Source organism: Chiloscyllium plagiosum, chromosome 22 (assembly GCF_004010195.1).
Source record: "Chiloscyllium plagiosum isolate BGI_BamShark_2017 chromosome 22, ASM401019v2, whole genome shotgun sequence".
Taxonomy (NCBI): Eukaryota; Metazoa; Chordata; class Chondrichthyes; order Orectolobiformes; family Hemiscylliidae; genus Chiloscyllium; species Chiloscyllium plagiosum.
The window spans coordinates 5,572,634-5,593,540 of NC_057731.1; the positions used below are offsets into that span (position 1 = coordinate 5,572,634).

General features: G+C 39.4%; 1 protein-coding gene across 1 annotated transcript in view; it reads right to left on the reverse strand.

The window, feature by feature from the left end:
- cabcoco1 (ciliary associated calcium binding coiled-coil 1) overlaps positions 1–20,907 on the reverse strand; it is a 125,276-nt gene that overhangs the window by 72,966 nt on the left and 31,403 nt on the right. Inside the window, exons 4-5 of the mRNA XM_043712316.1 lie at positions 13,083–13,252; positions 9,113–9,257 (exon numbers count right to left, since the gene is read on the reverse strand). Of these exons, the coding sequence (XP_043568251.1) occupies positions 9,113–9,257; positions 13,083–13,252 (315 nt within the window). The remainder of the gene's footprint in view (positions 1–9,112; positions 9,258–13,082; positions 13,253–20,907) is intronic.

Genomic DNA, 20,907 nt, shown 5'->3' on the forward strand with positions numbered 1-20,907 from the left:
TTGTGAAACTTGAAAGGGTTCAGAAAAGATTTACAAGGATGTTGCCAGGGTTGGAGGATTTGAGCTATAGGGAGAGGCTGAATAGGCTGGGGCTGTTTTGCCTGGAGCGTCGGAGGCTGAGGGGTGACCTTATAGAGGTTTACAAAATTATGGGGCATGGATAGGATAAGTAGAGAAAGTCTTTTCCCTGGGGTCAGGGAGTCCAGAACTAGAGGGCATAGGTTTAGGGTGAGAGGGCAAAGATATAAAAGAGACCTAAGGGGCAACTTTTTCACACAGGTGGTGCGTGTATGGAATAAGCTGCCAGAGGAAGTGGTGGAGGCTGGTACAATTGCAACATTTAAGAGACATTTGGATGGGTATATGAATAGGAAGGGTTTGGAGGGATATGGGCCGGGTGCTGGCAGGTGGGGCTAGATTGGGTTGGGATATCTTGTTGGCATGGATGGGTTGGACCGAAAGATCTGTTTCCATGCTGTACATCTCTATGACTCTATCTGCCACTCTTCAGCTCATTGACCCAATTGATCAAGGTACTGCTGCCTCACAGCATCAGGGACCTGGGTTCAATTCCAACTTCAGGCTGCTGTTGTGTGGACTTTGCATGTTCTTCCCATGTTGGCATGGGTTTCTGCTGGTTGGTCCGGTTCTCTTCCACAATCGAAAGATGTGCAGAGTTAGGTGATTGGCCATGCTAAATTGCATAGTGTCCAGGAAAGTGCAGGCTAAGCGGATTAGCCATGGTAAAATACAGGGTTACAGGGACAGCGTGGGATGCTCTTCGGAGGGTTGGTGCAAACTTGGTGGCCTCTTTCTGCACTGTAGGGATTCTATGATTTCATTGTAATCTTAGATAACCTTCTTCACTGTCTATTACGCCAATATTAGTGTCATCCGCAAACTTACTAATCATGCCTACTATATTTATGTAAATGACAAATAAAAATGGACCTAGCAGTGATCCCTGTGGAACACCGCTGACCATAGGCCTCCAGTCAACAAACAATCCTCCACCATCACTCTTGCCTCCTGACATTAAGCCAACATTGTATCCAATTGGCAAGCTAATCCTGAATCCCATATATGATATGATTTGTCTACCATTCAGAATCTTGTCAAAGGCTTTACTAAAGTCCAATTAAACAATGTTTACCACTCTGCCCTCATTAATCTTTTTGGTTACTTCCTCAAAAAACTCAATCAAGTTTGTGAGACACAATTTCCCTCTTGCAAAACCATGCTAAACATTCCTTGCCTCTCCAAATGCTATCTTTCAGAATCACTTCTAACAACTTTCACTACCAAAGTCAGAGTCACAGGTCTATAGTTCCCAGGCTTCTCCTTACATCCCTTCTTAAACATTAGTTCCTCTCCAGTCATCCGACATCTCCCCTGTAGTTATAGATGATACAAATATTTCTGCAAAGGACCCTACAATTTCCTCCCTAACTTCTCACAAACTCCTGGGATACACAAGATCAAGTCTCAGAGATGAATCCACCTTTATATTTCCTAAGACCTCCAGCACTTCCTCTTCTATAATGTGAATGTAGTCCCGAAACGTCAATTTTACTGCTCCTCGGATGCTGCCTGAACTGCTGTGCTTTTCCAGCACCACTAATCCAGAATCTGTTTTCCAGCATCTGCAGTCATTGTTTTTACCTTGTTTTCAAACATCAATATGTATTTCCCCGAATTCTCTGTCTAGTTGCTCTCTTGCTCTTGATATACGTGTACAATCTTTTTGGATTTGCTATTAAAACATTAGAAAAACTAAATCTGGAGAAATTGGAAAAATGCATACTTGTATTCTTTGTGTCACCTAAGGTGAAGTTAGTCACTGTGGATGAGGATTCACGTGTTAATCTTTCTGATGAGCATTCAACTTCAGCCGGCTTCATCATATTTCTGATGGATCAGGATGGAAAACTTTGTCTTTTAGCTTGGAAAGCTAACAACATTAAAAAAAATTAAACACTTGCTTCTTGTTGAGGCAGTGGTAAGAGATTCTGTTTGTCAACCATTTTGTGAGATTCTGATACATTGGGTATACTAAGGTTAATATGCTTTATTGAGAATCACTCTCTCTTTGGGATAGGACAAACTGTACAAAAAATGAACATGTAGAGAGATTGCAGATTGACCCTGCCCGAGCAAATTTCTAAAATTCAAAGGGTGGGTGCAAGTAATCAACTGTTGCATTATTTTACAAAAACAAATGTACAAAGAAATTGCTAAGTATTCTAGTGAAGGGGTATCTCACAATGTAATGCTTTGCCCAGAAATGGAAAAAGTCTTGAATTTAATATGGTTTGAAATTTTGGTTGTACAAATAAAGTTTAACTTTTATTTAAAGATAAAAAAAGGGAACCTGCTAACCTATATTTAATTATGCACAGGTACTGGGTTTTAACTGAAGATTCAATGGTACTCCTATGAACTAATAAGCACTCATGTGGTGCAGTGATAGTGTTCCTGCCCCTTGCCTGACAGAACTACTGGGTTCAAATTTCTCCTGCTCCAGAGATGTGTAATAACATCTCTGAACATGTTAATTAGAAAAGTAGGTTAAATTAAAAAAAAACTTCCATGGGTATTGGAAAAAAAAAGTACTCCTATAAATAAGAACTAACTGAAATAGTGATAATCAGTTTAGGAAGTACATGTTTGGTATGTATATTCTGCTTTTAATACTGTTTAAAAATTAACTTCATACTAAACACAATCTACAGAACTGATAACCTGCAACATGAATCAAACTCCACACCAAAAACTCAGATAAGAAGCTAATCATTTAATGAAAATTCCTTTCTTTCAAAGAATCATATAAACAAAGACAAGTTTGTGAACAAAAAAATAAAGATAAAGCACACAAATACCAGGAGGCTCCCAAGACCTTCACTATCAGGTTTTCTGGAATAGAACACGTGGTTTGGAATTGTTTAGAAACAACTACAGACCAAATTCCAATATTCTATCAATAACCATCTGACTATCTGAATTTAGAGACACTGCTCCCTGCTTCTCTAAGCAAGATTCAGGCAGCTCAACAACAAATTTGCCGCACAGTTTCGAACTGGAGGTGACACTGCAAGACCAATCAGCTTAATAGCAATATCCCCTACTCAATGTAGCATCGGTGAAATGAAAAAGGAGATGCCAAGAAATAAACAAATTTATGGACTATGCTGATATCATAAGTCAAGCTCAACTCTGGTTTTCTGCTAAACCCTGAAATCTTCAAAAGTAGTATAATAACACAGTATGGAAATAGATATGGTTTACTTTAACGCACTTACTTTAGCTATCCTGTTAGAAAGCAAATTATTTGTAGCATACTTATGTTGATTCATAGGACCTAGGGGAAAACTAGCTTCCCAGTTTTACATATTGTGAACTCCCTTTTTCTAGTTCTGTTCTTGGAGTTAGCTGGCAGCTGCAGTCATGCTAAAATTGTTTCCAAGAACTATGTACTAAAGCGTGAATAACTGTTCGGTTTTTTTGCCATCAATTTGCATCCTGAGAACTCTGTTGGATTTGTGTGCATGAGTGAAGGCACAAATGGTCTGGGTTAAATGGACCTCCAAGACAATCATCTTGTCAATAAACCTAGAATACAGAAATAAAGGCTTCTTGGACATAATACTTATATACTGTCACTTATGAAACTGTACCCACCCAAATGACTGCCTTCAAGAAATCTGGGGGTAGGAAGAAGAAATACGGATGGAAAATTAAGAGGGTAGGGGTTCAAAAATCACCACTGAAGGATCATACAGAAAATTATAGCATTAACATCGCTGATCACACCAATCATTCAACCAACTAGTCAACCTCTTATACTCCTTTGCTGTTTTTCAACAGCTCCCAACAATTTTTCCTTTCTAATCCAGTACCAAATTTCCCTTTGAAAGATAAAAGTGATTTACTTCCATTGACCTGTGGTATTTTCCCCATATGTTGGCACCTCGTTGAATTTGGGGAGAAAGTGAGGACTGCAGATGCTGGAGATCAGAGCTGAAAATGTGTTGTTGGAAAAGTGCAGCAGGTCAGGCAGCATCCAAGGAGCAGGAGAATTGACGTTTCGGGCATTCCTGAAGAAGGGCTCATGCCCGAAACGTCGATTCTCCGGCTCCTTGGATGCGGCCTGACCTGCTGCGCTTTTCCAGCAACACATTTTCACCTCGTTGAATTTGCCGTCTTCACCAGTATGTGGTACTGGATATGGGTTGTTTGGAGTACACTGCCGCCAAATATCCTTTTTCTTCATTTTGTCTTGGGCTAACCTAATGAATACTAATAGAGGATACACCACTACAGTATCTACAGAAGAACCTTTGTTCTTAATGAACAAAAAGATTTATTGCATGATAGCAGTAAGTACATTCACACTTGCTTGGGCATTATTACTGGAACATTACAGAGCTGATGCATACACGTCCGCACCCCTGAAAGCTAATGTAGAACACCCCATTTCCACCTACAGACTGTGTGTGACACCAATAGAATGAATGGAGCTAATGAAGCAGGAGCATTTATGTGTTCAGAACCATTACCTTTTCAAATGCACACAATCAAGCATTCAAGGTTAATGACTGTTCCAGTTCCAGCTTTTCAATACAGGCTGCATCAATCTGATCTTCTCTTGAACCCACTTAAGAAAATTGTCTTAACTGGGCATTTTCCTTGAATTGATTCTGAAATCTTTAATGTTTTAAGTAGTGTATCAAACATCAGTTTCCTGTTAAAATGTTGAATAAACATTACAGTGACAGGAGCTTGGCATGCCAGCTAAGTTCTGTTGTTAGTCAATGAGAATTCATATACTTTTGTCAGGGAATAAGACAAAGACAACATGAGGAGCAACATCTAGAACTTGTGAAAACAAGGGACAAGAAAAAAAACTGTTGTCAATTGTGTTTGTCCCACACATTAGTGGTGCACCTTCACAACGTGGTCTCTATAATCTTTTATTTCCCTTTTCACTCTCATCAGCCAAGCAATTGCCTACAACATGCAAAGAGAGAAACATGATGGGAAACTTCTAGACGAGGGGGCATATTCTTAAAGTGAGATGAGAGAGACTTGAAAAAGACACGAGGGACATTTTTTTACACAGAGAATGGTTCAAGTGTGGAATAAACTTCCTGAGGGAATGGTGGATGCGGACACAGTTACAACTTTTAAAAGACACTTAGGCAAGTACATGAATGGGAAAGGTTTGGAGGGATATGGGCCAGAGGCAGACATGGGACTAGTTTAGTTTGGGATTATGTTTGGTATGGACTGATTGACGAAGGGCCTGTTTCCATAATGCATAACTGTATGAGGTACAAATGAGGGAAAGAAAATTTAAGAACATTTTTTCTGGTCCTTAGAGTTCCAAGAGGTCACACTGGCCTGCTTACACATTGACCAATGCCCCAATGCACACAGCAATGACGGCATGGAACTCATCCAGCACCTTTCTGAATGTAGGAGACCTGGTCTAAAAGATCAACAACTCTCTGTGACAAAGATTGGCTATCCACCTTGATAATCAATTCTGTGTTTAGGTCACTTACAACTATTTCCTTTGGTTCTCTTTAACTGCCTTCTCTCAAATAGCTTATTGATTCAAATCAAATCCAATTCTTCCATTATTCAGAAGATCTAAATTCAAATTTCCTTGAAGGTTTTTTTTAAAAATAGGGTTAATGTCTAGATACCCAAACTTTCTGCAACTAATCAGAAAACCCAGTTTTCAGAAATTATGTTCTGTGCACTTGTGCATTTTGAATGTTGCACCTGTAGCATTATCTTCATACGTTTAGTGTGGTTTAACTAAGAATGTTTAGAATGATTTAATCAAGTCTTCTGGCAAATACAATCGTTATTTAATAAATTTTACAGTTTTTTCAAAAGGTTATTCATTTTGTTGCATCATAGCATACTCCTAACTGTTATCTGTATGAACGCACTGAAAATATCTGATAACTTAAAAGGTTTAAAGCAGTAATGTGTGGCATCACTAATTCCGGCATTGATGGAGCCCAGTTCTCTAGCCACGGTGAAGAATATAATTTTATCATATAGGAACGGGTTATTAGAATAGAAAAAGGAGCTTGAGCCTCAGTGAATGAAAGATAAATTAGCTGCATCATTTGCTTCTCCTTTATATGATTCTACTATTGCAGCTGGCTGATGTTTGATGGGATAGATTTACAACCCTCAAGAGAAATGAGAATTCAACAGTTGATCTACACCAGGGAAACAAGTTCAAAGAGCGCACAGCATACACTGAAAGTGCGCCTATAGTTTCTCCAACCACTCCATGACATACAGGAGATATACATCAATGTACCATTTTTATTAAATTACCTACAGTGTGGAAACAAGCCCTTTGGCCCAACCAGTCCACAGCGACCCTCCGAAGAGTAACCCACCCAGACCCATTTCCCTTTGACTAATGCACCTAGCACTATGAGCAATTTAGCATGGCCAACTCACCTGACATGCACATCTTTGGAATGTGAGAGGAAACTGGAGCACCCGGAGGGAACCCACGCAGACACAGAGAGTATGTGCAAACACCACACAGACAGTCGGCCGAGGCTGGAATCAAACCTGGGACCCTGGTGCTGTGAGGCAGCAGTGCTAACCACTGAGCCGCCCACTTTTTTTTTCTAAATAAAATTTTAAAGCACTGAGTTTTTTAAACAAAGGTTACGAATAGAAAACTCATGTAATTTCAAACATACAATATAGATCATGTAGACTTTAATTAACATTATCATTCAAAGTCGAAATAATCTTTCCTTTTCAAGCCTCTTCCCATACTAGCAAGATCAATCAGGTTAGCACAACCAACACATATATAATCCATTCAGAAGCTTTTTAGCACTATTTTTATCAAGGTGCCAGTATTAACTGTATAAATACTTATTTGATAACAATATGTCATGGGAACATAAGATCAGGAACGGACCATTCAGCCCCAAGGATGTTCCTCCATTCAATGAGATCATGATTGATCCGTTGCCTAACTCCATATGCCCATACCTGTCTTTGCCCCATATCCCTTAATATTTTAGATAAACGTTTGTTAAGCAATCTCAGATAGAAAGCTAACAGAAGTTTTCAAAAGTTAAGAATTTTTTAACAAATAACTCACTATCTCATTTCCCTACAGCATGTCCAACATCTAAAGGAACAAGTCCCTAATGTGATTGAATACTCTCCATGTGCTAGGTGAGTGCAGCTCCAACATGCCAGAACCTCAACACCATCCAAGATAAAACAGGCCACTCAAGTGGTACTCCATTCAACATCTGAAAACATTCTCTCCCTCCAACACCAGTGCACAATGGCAGTAGTGTGTACCAGCTACAAGAAGCACTTATTTGGCAATGGTAATGTCCCTACCTCTGGATCAGAAAACCTGGGTTCAAGTCACAACTGCACCAGAAATATATAATGGCAAATCTGAACAGGTTAGTTAAAAAAACCTAACAATTTAAAATAGTTTGCAAAGTCCACTTGCAACAGTCAGTTGGTTAACTGATATGTTACAGAACTTACTGGCTTCTTGAACAATAATCTCTCTTTTGAGAGACACTGATAATTTATTTGTATGTATCAACAGCCCCAAGCACTTAAAAAACACAAAATTGAGCTAATTTATATTTGTAGCTCAGGAAAAAAGGCCAATAGTGGATTCACGCCCACCTGATACAATCAAGTGAACAATACCTTTTTGGCAAGAGCAGGTAGATCTCTTGGCTAAACAAGAAGCTGTTAATCAAACACTGATAACAGATTCATCAAAACTGCAGAGTTTACTTATGTTTCTGCAGAACAGAAGATTTTTATCTGACATACTATTCCCACTTGAGTTATGACTTTGATGGCTGACTATATTTTTATTCACTTAGAGATTGCCTTTTCAAATGTTAAGCCACTTTTCAAATTAAATAATTTGAGAAGAAACTGTCTTGCATCTGTGCATTTCTGCATTATGGTTAGAGAAAGTAAGCATCTTAAACCATGAAGCACTTAAATGGAAAGAATGTGAAATTTTAAAAGAGCCAGTTCAGGTCAGAGCTTCAATGCCATGAACACTTCTGATCAACAAATGAAGAATCAAGAACTTTTCAAACCAAGACAGTCCAACTGCATATACTCCACATAGCAACATGATGAGCAATGTTGTTTGAATTCCATTTGAAGTCATGGTGCAAATACAACGTAATAATATGCTCTGCATTACACGGTCCACTGACGATGCTTTTATCTTCTCCCACAGTCAAGTGGCAATATTTCACCACATTACTAGCAGATCTTCTATGACATTAATCTTAGAAAGTTGGTGTATGAATTGTTTTGCTACATTTGCAACTACTTTGAAGACTGTCTGCGATGACTTTAATTATCTCATATTTGTTACTGTGGAAGGTAATCTTTTAAAAAAGGACTATTAATATTGCCAAAGACAAAGAAAAGTTTGGTTTTTCATGCATAAAGTATGTTTGATGTTTGACGTGTACATGTTCGCAAAGCACTGATTTAACAAAATGAAGACAACAGGAGGAAGAAGGGAAAAAAAAACAAAAAAAGAGTTGAAGTGGGAGGAAGAGACTAATGACACAAAGAATGTGTGGGAGAGACAGGCGGACAAACAAACAGCAAGAGATACACATTAAGCTACAGTGGTTTAACAGCATGTAAAGTATTTGACTCCTTTTGTATATCAGTAATATTTCCTAAATGCAGTACTGGACTGTTTCTCAAGATTTTATATTTCACCTAGGTTACACTATATGATGACATCTGTTGTGATGACATCACAAAAGACTATAGTAACTACAAAACTTGTTCCCTCCGAATTACATTTGCTTTAAGACATGCCAAAGTATTTCATGTTTAGTTGGTTTACAAGAAGATTTAGAAAGCTGAGAAAACCGAAAAGAAGTCCATCTTTTTCACTTTTGCTCCAATTTATACTGAGAAAAATTCAAAATGCCCCTGAATATGAAAGGGTGAATGATATTGATCTTGAAGAAAAGCCCCTTACTGTGGCTGAACAGCTACAACTTGGGCGCTACTGACACTGATGAAGAAAAAGAATTGGTACCTGATTTTCATGTAACTAATAATGGCTTTGCCTTGGTCAACAGTGAAGAATTCCCCGTCATCATTCTTTTCTGAACTTGACTGAACAACTTTAGCCATGATGTTCTTGAATTCTTTTAAATTATCGAGCAATGACAAGCGTTTCTCTGCAATAAAACATAACACTGAGTAAGTGACCGATTCTCTTAGAAGATAATCCATTCAGTATAAAGTGAAGAAGCATTAAGAAGAGAGTAAAACATATTTTTGAAAGTTTGTTTTATCTACCACCAAATTAAAGATGTACCTTTTATGAATGTGGCATCAAAATCTTATTAATTCAACTGTCACGCAGTAAGGTTGGCAGAATTATAATCCTTCCACTATCTTATTCATTTGCTTAATTTGGAATATTTTTTCCTTGCAGTTGACATGGATGTGAAATCCATGTAAATAATGTACATCTTATCTCACTAATGACAATCCAGACAGTGGTTGAACTGCAAAGACAAAAGTTTCCTAGGTTTGATCCATAGTTGGTCTCAGACATGTCAATAGCAAGGCTCCTACAACTGACTTCAATGCCATTCAAGGAGTGGAAACGACAACCAGGGAACCTGCTCCTAATTCTTATTGTGTGAGCCCTGTAAAATGTGCATTGTGTGAATGAGGTCAGAATTAGACTTGGCTGTAAAGCCCTCTCAGTTCAACAGTGAGACATTAGGTGTTGATGTCCACATGGACGAGATATCAGAAGCTACCAAGTAACTAAGAAATGCCACTCTAGCAAGGTGTCAAGAACATTGCAAAATGCAAGGGCCACTGGTAAGAAACTTAAGGTGATACAAGAAATGAACATTACTATTTTAAAATCCTTACACGTGATGAACGTCTGCCATTCAGACTAAGTTTTTGTTGCAAACGTTTCGTCCCCTGGCTAGGCGACATCATCAGTGCTTGGGAGCCTCCTGCGAAGCGCTTCTTTGATGTTTCCTCCGGTGTTTATAGTGGTCTGTCCCTGCCGCTTCCGGTTGTCAGTTTCAGCTGTCCGCTGTAGTGGTTGGTATATTGGGTGGTATATCCAGGTCGATGTGTTTGTTGATGGAGTTTGTGGATGAATGCCATGCCTCTAGGAATTCCCTGGCTGTTCTCTGTCTGGCTTGCACTATGATAGTAGTGTTGTCCCAGTCGAATTCAACAACCAGATTTACGAACAAATCAACGGAACACCCATGAGATCACCAATCTCGGGACTCATAGCAGAGGCAGTTATGCAAAGGTTAGAACAAACAGTCCTACCACAAATTCAACCCAAACTCTGGGTCAGATATGTCGATGACACGTTTGTAATCATTAAAAACACGGAAATAGAAAAAACACACCGGATCATCAACGCCACACCCACAGGAATCCGATTCACGAGAGAACAAGAAAAGGATAGCCAACTCTCATTCCTAGACGTGATGGTACAGAGAACACCGAACAGAGAATTCACTACAAGGGTATACAGGAAAGCCACACACACAGACCAAGTACTAAACTATGAAAGTAACCACCCCAACACACACAAACGAAGCTACATCAGGACACTATCTTCTTCTCTCGTGAATCGGATTCCTGTGAGTGTGGCGTTGATGATCCGGTGTGTTTTTTCTATTTCCGTGTTTTTAATGATTACAATCGACATATCTGACCCAGAGTTTGGGTTGAACAAACACATCGACCTGGACCCAATATACCAACCACTACAGCGGACAGCTGAAACTGACAACCGGAAGCGGCAGGGACAGGCCACTATAAACACCGGAGGAAACATCAAAGAAGCGCTTCGCAGGAGGCTCCCAAGCATTGATGATGTCGCCTAGCCAGGGGACGAAACGTTTGCAACAAAAACTTCCAGCTCGGCGAACAGAACCACAACAACGAGCACCCGAGCTACAAATCTTCGCACAAACTTTGAATTCAGACAAACTACAGAAGAGTCTTGAACAAAGTTTTGGTCTGACACTCCAACATTCTCCTGAAGAACTGCTACACTCAAAGTGTCATTTTTCAGATAACCAAGGTGCATTCTGAACTTTCATTGCAGCAAAATGAGAAACTTTGGTGATCCAGAATACCAAAAGTCAACTAGCCCATCCTCTTGTCACACTCCTCAATTTCTGCTCTCTCCAAAGCAGATCTCTAATTGCTATTTAAATACAATTACTTATTTACTTCAATTATCTTTCTGGCAACATAGTTCATAAATCTATTGCATTTTGGATGGGGCAAACTCTCCCTAACTTTGCTTCTTACTACTAAATTCCTAATTTTAATATAATCCTGGGATTTGATCCCATCAACAAAGAAAACAATTTATAAATGTGGACCTTTGTCAATTTTCTTTTTAACCTTAAATGTATCAGTCTTGGTGTGGAAGTAGCTCTCTTCTCTTAGAAGGTTGTGTGTTCAAGTTTCATTCCAAGAGTTCAACAAAATCCAAGTACGCCTCTCACGTGGATGCAAAAGTTTTTACAACACAATGCTGGGATGAAAGAAAATACGAGAGAAGTAGAAGAGTTGAGAAAACAAGAGAAAAGCACACATTGAGACAAACAGAAACTGGCACAGGAAGAGAAAAGCCAGAGTGACACAGAAGTGAAGGATGGGAAAGGAAGCCAGCCACAAATGAACAAAGAATTAAACAGATATGACTGGAGAGTGCATGAAAAGTAGTGGTGACAGAGGCAGAAGTGGGAGAGAAGCTGAAAAACAAAGTGTATGAAAGATGTATGGTCAGGCTTAGCAGTTGCCTTAACTAGAGGCATTGGAGAGGCTGGCAACATTTAGTGGTGTGTACATAATTCAGTGTTGAGAATGCTAAGGAAGTGAACTGCAAGCCAAGGTACCGCCAGCACTTCCCATTCCTGAATGCCTGAGGAACTCTGCACCTTTCCCCCTGAGTACGTCCCTTTCCTGATTACCCCAGTATCTCTAGGCCCTTTCCCAGTATGACTAGCTCCCTTTTTTCATTCACAGCATCCACATACACCCATGAGTCCCCTCAATGAACTTAAGTATTTTCGTGCATCAGTCCTCTTGGCCCAACTCCATTTTGCCTGAACTTTCTCAGCTTGTTATCCAAAGTCAGCTGTCCTCCAAAAGGTCTTTGAAGCATCAACCTGGAATCCCAACAAGCAACCTCGCACTCCAATTGCCCAAATCTCAATCCATAGAATTATTCCTAGATGTAAGCAAAAATGATGTAGATAAGTAACATTTAGTTCTGGTTTCACACACTCAGGCATTCTTTCACAGGCTGCAGCCCCCTCCTTCCATGCTACAGCTTCACATCTTTACTTGCTTACTCAACTCAGCTTATTTCTTTGTTTGGTTGTGGAGGTGATGGGGTAATATCGAGGTGCAGCATGTTCATATCTGACTGACCACCAACAGATGGAGCAATTTCCTTTATACAGATATACAGGAAAGTAAACTTTTAAAAAATTAAACATTCTCTTTACTAAGCAAAAAATGCACAACCAAAAGACCATCACTTTTATAAAATGTTGTTAAATAACATTAAACTTTATGGGATTAAATATGAGGGAGAACGATTACCAAATACTATTTCTAGGATGATCCTGGCATGAATTAAGACATATCAGGATAGCAGGCTGAGGAAAAGGCAAAAAAGTGTTCCAGACTAGTTTGTTGATTAAGTCACAATAATCACGACTGCAGCAGGAAGACAATAATTTATTCTCATTCTTTTCATGGAAAGAAAGACTTGTATTTAACCAGATTTCTTATTACGCATCTCAGAAATGTCTCAAAGCATGTTATATGCAACCAATCATAATGAAATATCATGACTAGTTATATTGGCCTGAATGGCATCTATAACGGATGCAGGAGAGCAGCATATTTGCTAATTTGATGAGAGCAAGTTTTCATTAATTACCTTACTCTCTCCTGATTGATCATGCATCAACTTAGATCATACTTACCACCGACATTCACCAAAATGATTTTCAATAGAGTCATGAAGGTAGATATTTGTGTCAGTGTAAATTTCTGTTCTTTTGCCCACCAAAATCCGGAAACATAATAATCCAAGAATATGCCTTGATTCATGCAATACTCAAAGAGTCTGAGCTGTAGAAATTCCGCCAATCTTCTTTCATGAATAGAGAGAAAAAAAAAGTTACAATACATCAAAACAACGTTCTCCAGGAAATGAGTGCAGGGAATAACACACACTATTTCCAGCATTCTCTATTTTTATTCATGATCAATTTTTGGGGTACAATTGAGAAATTAGTGTTGGCCAGGACTTTTGGAGAGATCCCTCACTCTTCTTCAAATGGGATCTGGGATCTTTACATTTGTCAGACAGCAAATGAGACCGTTTCTCAAGAACAATACATTGTATGTGGAGTAAAGCATTAATGTAAATCGGTCAATAATGTAACTGATGACATAATCATGACATAAGCAGATCAGTTGAACAGTTTGAGATGAAGACAGAGAAGAACCTAAATGGTCATAATGTATATACTGTGAATAAAGGGGTGGAATTACTTCATCATGCTTACATCCACATTACTGGTAGAATAAAGCAATTTAGGATTACTAACCAAATCAATACCAAGGGAACTGGGACAAACCAAGCGTAAAAACAAAGATGCACAAGAATAGGTGCAGAAGTTCTTTCCCTGGTCACTCCAGTCCTAAATCATTGGATAGCAAATGGTCTTTCACAACCTAAATCTCTTGTTTGGGGTCTGAGCACTCAATCTTTTGGCTCCACAGTGAGAAAAATGATGATTGTGAAACTAAAAACAAAACTGATTCAGTACTAGTCATTAAAATTCAAACATACAAAAGTAATCCAGCATTCTAAAAGTAGTGTGCATTAAATTATTTACAAATAGAAAAACTAACATTAAAACGCACATAAAGCACAAGATAAAGCACTTTTGTGTTATTTGCATTAATCAAATAATGGGTTGCTTTAAAGGAGATGGCTGGGGTAGAAGGGGGTATGTTAGGTTAACAAATGCTGGAGCTCACTCCCTGGATGAGTAAAGAGATAAACAGTAAGATTAAGCACAAAAAGACATATGACAGATGTTAAATTGTTAACACCAGTAAGAATTATGAGACAAACAACGCATGAGGATTCTAGGTAACTCAAACTGGAGGACTGGAAAAATTTCTGGCTGTAACAGGCTGCTCCTTTTTTGAGGTATTTTAGGTGTTGGAGGAGATTTCCTCAAATTCCAGGAGCAGCAATTACTGTTTTATATGCTGTTGCATTGTTTTGGAACTTTGGAGAAATAAAAAGTCAAAACAGCAGCAGTTTTAAAAGGGAGAGGAACAGACAAAGGAAGCACATGGTGAGGTCAGTGCAGAAGAGAGAGAGAGAGAGAGAAAGAAACCCACACTGCTCACTGACACAGCAGTCAACCTGAACAGTTACTACCTTTGCTGTTGAATTCATGTATTGCTGGACATCGGAATGCATCAAGGAAAATTAACAAACAGTGAAATTCACAACTGATCTTGGAGGAACCTCTTTCTTGATTATATGTTTTATTGAGAAATGTTTCTTTATTAAATTTTAAAATATAAGCCATAACTATCAAGTTAGCCTGGAGCAGTGTTTTGTAGAGGAAAAGGACAGTGCTATTTTCTGGATCTGCAGACTGGAAGAAGCAAAAATGGCCCTTAATACAGTGATATGCTCTTCTTGTCAGATGTACAGGTTCAGGGAGAGTTTACGTGTTCCTGAGGATGTATCCGCAACAAATGCCATTGGTTGTGAATCCTATCAGATTGAATGGATCAGTTGGAGCGACATTTAGAGGCAATGAGGAATTTACAAGAGCTAGGGGGTGTGATGGATGGCAGTTATAGGAAGGGAGAAAAGCCGCAGATACAGTCACATAGATTGGTTAACTCCAGGAAAGGTAAGAGAGGTAGGCAGGTAGTGCAGGAGCTTCTGTGGCTATACCCATTTCAAATGAGTATGCTGTTTTGGAAATTGTAAGGGGTGATGGATTCTCAGAGGAATGTAGCACAAACAGTCAAATTTATGGTATTGAGATTGGCTCCAAGAAATCGATTGTGTTAGGGGCTCTCTAGTCAGAGGCACAGGCGTTTCTGTGGCCAGCAGTGAAAAATCAGAATGGTGTGTTGCCTCCCCAATGCCAGGATCAAGGACATCTCAGAGAGGGTGCAGGATGTTCTCAAGGGGAAAGAGGGCCCAGCAGGAGGTCATTGTCCACATTGGAACCAACAACACAGGAAGGGAAAAGGATGAGATTCTGAAGGGAGAATATAGAGAGTTAGGCAGGAATTTAAAAAGGAGGTCCTCGAAAGTACTGATATCTGGATTACTCCCGGTGCTATGAGCTAGTGAGGGTAGGAATAGGAGGATAGAGTGGATGGATGCATGGCTGAGGAACTGGTATATGAAAGAAGGATTCACATTTTTGGATCATTGGAATCTCCTCTGGGGTAGAAGTGATCTGTACAAGAAGGATGGATTGCACCTGAATTGGAAGGGGACTAATGTACTGGCAGGGAGATTTGCTAGAGCTGCTCAGAAGGATTTCAACTAATAAGGTGGGGGCAGGAGGTGGTTTGGTGGGGGCAGGAGGTGGGGGTTGGGGAGGTGGTCGTGGGGAGTGGTGGGACCCAGGGAGATAGTGAGGAAAGAGATCAGAGACTGATACAGTTGAGAACAGAAGTGAGTCAAACAGTCAGGGACAAAGCAGAGAACAAGGTAGGACTGATAAATTAAACTATTTATTTCAATACAAGAGACCTAATAGGGAAGGCAGATGCTTTCAGGGTATAGTTATGAACACGGGACTAGGATATCTTAGCAATTACTGAAATGTGGCTCAGGGATGGACTGGACTAGCAGCTTAATGTTCCAGGATACAAATGCTACAGGAATAGAAAGGGAGGCAAGAGAGGAAGGCGAGTGGCGTTTTTGATAAGGGATAGCATAACAGCTGTACTCAGGGAGGAGATTTCCGGAAATACATCCAGGGATGATATTTGGGTGGAACTGAGAAATAAGAAAGGGATGATCACACTATTGGAATTGTATTATAGACCCTCCAGTAGCCAGTGGGACATTGAGGAACAAATTTGTAAGGAAATTTCAGTTATCTCCAAGAATAATAGGGTAGTTGTGGTAGGGGATTTTAACTTTTCAAACACAGACTGGGACTGCTAAGGTTTAGATGGAGAGGAATTTAAGGGTTTAGATGGAGAGGAATTTGTTAACTGTGTACAAGAAAATTTCCTGATTCAGTATGTGGATGTACTGGCTACAGAAGGTGCACAACCTGACCAACTCTTGGGAAATAAGGTGACTGAGGTGTCAGTGGGGGAGCACTTTGGAGCCAGTGACCATAATTCTATTAGTTTTAAAATAGTGATGGAAAAGGATAGAGCAGATCTAAAAGCTGAAGTTCCAAACTGGAGGAAGGCTAATTTTGTCGGTATCAGGCAAGAACTTTCAAAAGCTGATTGGGGGCAGATGCTCACAGGTAAAGGGACGGCTGGAAAATGGGAAACCTTCAGAAATGAGATAACTAGAGGCCAGAGACAATATATTCCTGTTACGGTGAAAGGAAAGACTGCTAGGTATAGAGAATGCTGGATGATTAAAGAAATTGAGGGTTTGGTTAAGAAAAAGAAGGAAGCATATGTCAAGTATAGACAGGATAGATCAAGTGAATCCTTGGAAGAGTATAAAGGCAATAAGAGTATACTTAAGAGAGACATCAGGGGGGCAAAATGGGGACATGAGATAGCTTTGGCAAATAGGGTTAAGGAGAATCCAAAGGGTTTTTACAAATACATTAAGGACAAAAGGGTAACTAGGGAGAGAATAGGGCCCCTCAAAGATCAGCAAGGTGGTCTTTGTGTGGAGCCACACGAGATGGGAGAGATACTAAACGAGTATGTTTACTGTAGAAAAGGACATGGAAGATATAGAATGTAGAAATAAATGGTGACATCTTGAAAAATGTCCATATTACAGAGGAGGAAGCACTGGATGTCTTGAAACGCATAAAAGTGGATAAATCCCCAGGACCTGATCAGGTGTACCCTAGAACTCTGTGAGGAGGCTAGGCAACTGATTGCAGGTCCTCTTGCTGAGATATTTGTATCATTGATAGTCATGGTGAGGTGCCACTATTTAAGAAAGGTGGCAAGGACAAGCCAGGGAACTATAGATCAGTGAAGCCTGATGTCGGTGGTGGGCAAGTTGTTGGAGGGAATCCTGGGGGACAGGATATACATGTATTTGGAAAGGCAAAGCCTGATTAGGGATAGTCAACATGGCTTTGTGCTGGGAAATCATGTTTTACAAACTTGATTTGAGTTTTTTGAAAAAATAACCAAAAGGATTGATGCGGCAGAGCATTAGATGTGATCTATATGGACTTCAGTAAGGCGTTCAACAAGGTTCCCCATGGGAGACTGGTTAGCAAGGTTAGATCTCATGGAATACAGGGAGAACTACCAGTTTGGATACAAAACTGGCTCAAAGGTAGAAGACAGAGGGTGATGATGAAGGGATGTTATTCAGACTGGAGGCCTGTGACCAGTGGAGTGACACATGGATCGGTGCTGGGTCCACTACTATTCGTCATTTATATAAATGATTAGGATATGAACATCGGACCTATACACTTAATGGTAAGGTCCTAGGGAGTGTTGCTGAACAAAGAGACCTTGGAGTGCAGGTTCATAGCTCCTTGAATGTGGAATCACAGGAAGATAGGATAGTGAAGAAGGCGTTTGGTATGCTTTCCTTTATCAGTCAGAGTATTGAGTACAGGAGTTGGGAGGTCATGTTGCAGCTGTACAGGACCACTGTTGGAACATTGCGTGAAATTCTGGTCTCCTTCCTATCAGAAGGATGTTGTGAAACTTGAAAGGGTTCAGAAAAGATTTACAAAGGTGTGCCAGAGTTGGAAGATTTGAGCTATAGGGAGAGGCTGAATAGGCTGGGGCTGTTTTCTCTGGAGTGTCGGAGGCTGAGGGGTGATCTTATAGAGGTTTATCAAATCATGAGAGGGGCATGGATAGGCTAAATAGACAAGGTCTTTTCTCTGGGGTGGAGAAATCCAGAACTAGAGGGCATAGGTTTAGGGTGAGAGGGGAAAGATAAAAAAGAGACTAAGGGGCAAATTTTTCACACAGAGGGTGGTGCATATGTGGAATGGGCTGCCAGAGGAATTGGTGGAGGCTAGTACAATTGCAACATTTAAAAGGCATGTTGATGGGTATATGAATAGGAAGGGTTTGGAGGGATATAGGCCAGGTGCTGGCAGGTGGGACTAGATTGGGTTGGGATATCTGGTTGGCATGGACAGGTTGGACCGAAAGGTCTGTTTCCGTGCTGTACATCTCTATGACTCTATGAAGAGGTAACATAAAAGATAACCAGAAGTCTATGTTGCTGTATAAATAATAAAAGGGTGGTAAGGTGAGAAGTGGGATGATTTGGAATCAAATAAAGAGATTTAAAAGCAGAAGCAGAGGGCAGAAGTCAGGTACTAAATTAATATTTTAAATGTGCTTACCAAGGAAGAGAATAGTAGTTTAAGACTTTTTGAAAGCAGATATAGCTAAGCCGAAAACATGAAGAGGAGGTATTAGAAAGGCAATCAGTACTTTAAGTGGATAAATAAAGGACCAGAGGCAATACCTCTGAGGATACTTTGGGATGCAAAAGTGGAAATTGCAGTGCTCATAACCAAAATCTTCTAATTTCCCTTAGCAATGAGGACAGCTCCAGAGTACTTGAGAATTGCAATTATTACTAATCTTTTTAAAATCAGTGTGCTCAGACATGTCACAACACACCTCTGGGCAGGTTGGACTTAAAATTGGGCCTTTCGTCTAGATGTAGGGGCATTACTACTGCACCACAATAGCCCTCATTTCCAATTGTGATTTCCTTGTTCATAAAAACAAAGTAACAATAAATTCACTAACTAAAAGACCAGTCAGTTAAATCTCAGTTTTGGAAACAAAATTAACATTTAACTGAACTAATTAACTGCACTAATTAAGGCCAAGTCAGCAAGACTTGGTAAAAGAAAATCAAACATAATTAACATATAGGCTGCCCTTGATTTACGAACATCTGACTTACAAACATTCGCACTTACCAATGCAATCACATAGAGGTGTAATAATATTAATTTTAAAGATCTGATAACAAACATTTGCTCATACTTCTGAATGGCTATTTTATAGTACACCGTCTTGAATTGTGTACAAGTCGACTTAGAAATGCACTCAAATGGATCTATCTGTAACCCAGGGCTATCTGAAGAGGTAATAGAGAGTGTGATGAGGGTAATGTGTTGAAGTATTACATATGGACTTCGAAAAGGTGTTGGATAAGTGCCAGATGATAGGATGTAAATTTGCTGACAAATCTATGGAATAAAAGGGAAATTGGTAATATGAATACAAAATTGACTGTGTGAGGAAACAGTGTAGTGGCTAATGCTTGTTTTTTCCAGGCTAGAGCTTCTCCAGGTGTGGGTACTCAGGCCAGTGCTTGTCATGATATATATTAATGATTTGGAGTTAAGTGCACTGGGTTGAGTGAAAAATTTGAAGATAAAACATAAATTAGAAGTCCGGTGAAGAGGATAGTGATAAACTTCAAGTGGTCCGGTGGAATGGGCAAACACATGGCAGATGAAAGTGAGTGTAAAGCAGTGTGAAATGATACCTTGTGGTCAGAAGAAAATTCAGAGAATTAACAATCCTAAAGTATAGCGGAAGAAGACAATGTTTGAGGTCAAAATGGAGAATGTTTCTTTGAAGGCACTGCTTCCTTAATCAGTATTGTTGCATGTAAATCTAAGAAGGGTACAGTACTAGATCTAATTCAAAATAACAGGCAAACAATTTAAAAGTTAGGAGAATACTTTGGCCAATATGACCAAAATCTACCTTCGGTTCATGGTGAAAATAAATTTAAAAAGGAGTCAAAGATAAAAACATGGAACTGGAAATATGATCATTTAAGTTAGATGAAAGGAAACATATGACACTTTAACAGATCTATTATTTTATCCCTCACCCAAACCACCAAGAAATAAGACAGCAGAAATACAAGCAAAAAATAAGGTACATAATGTTCTAATTGGTAATTAAGTGACAAATGCTGAGGTCTATTCAATTCAAAAAAAGAGCAAACATGTAGTTCTAAAGATGATAAGAAATTCTAAATTTAGAGCAGAATACAAAAGGAAACTTGAGTCATTCAAAATAGTCCAGAAGAGAAGTGAATAAAGAGAAAATATTTTCAAGCAATTGTCAGTAAAGACAAGGGGAGAGAAAAAGATATTACACACATGGAAAAATAAGATAGTCAAAGAAAAGATGGGAGCAAATGGACGGGAAAAATTTCTGGCTGTAAGAGCTGCTCCTTTTTTAGGTGTTGGAGGTGATTTCCTCGAATTCCAGAAGCAGCAATTACTGTTTTATATGCTGTTGCATTGTTTTGGAACTTTGCAAAAATTAAGTCAAAACAACAGCAGTTTAAAAGGGAGAAGAGCAGACAAAGGAAGCACATGGTGAGGACAGTGCAGGAGAGAGAGAGAGAGAACCTGCACAGTTACTGCCTTTGCTGTTTGAATTCATGTATCGCTGGACATCGAGTGCATCTGGGAAAATTAACAAACAGTGAAATTCACAACTAATCTTGGAGGAACTGTTGGGCAAAGTTCACAGCACAGAATCAGATAAGTTAATTGTTGTTTTAAGTCTGTCCAA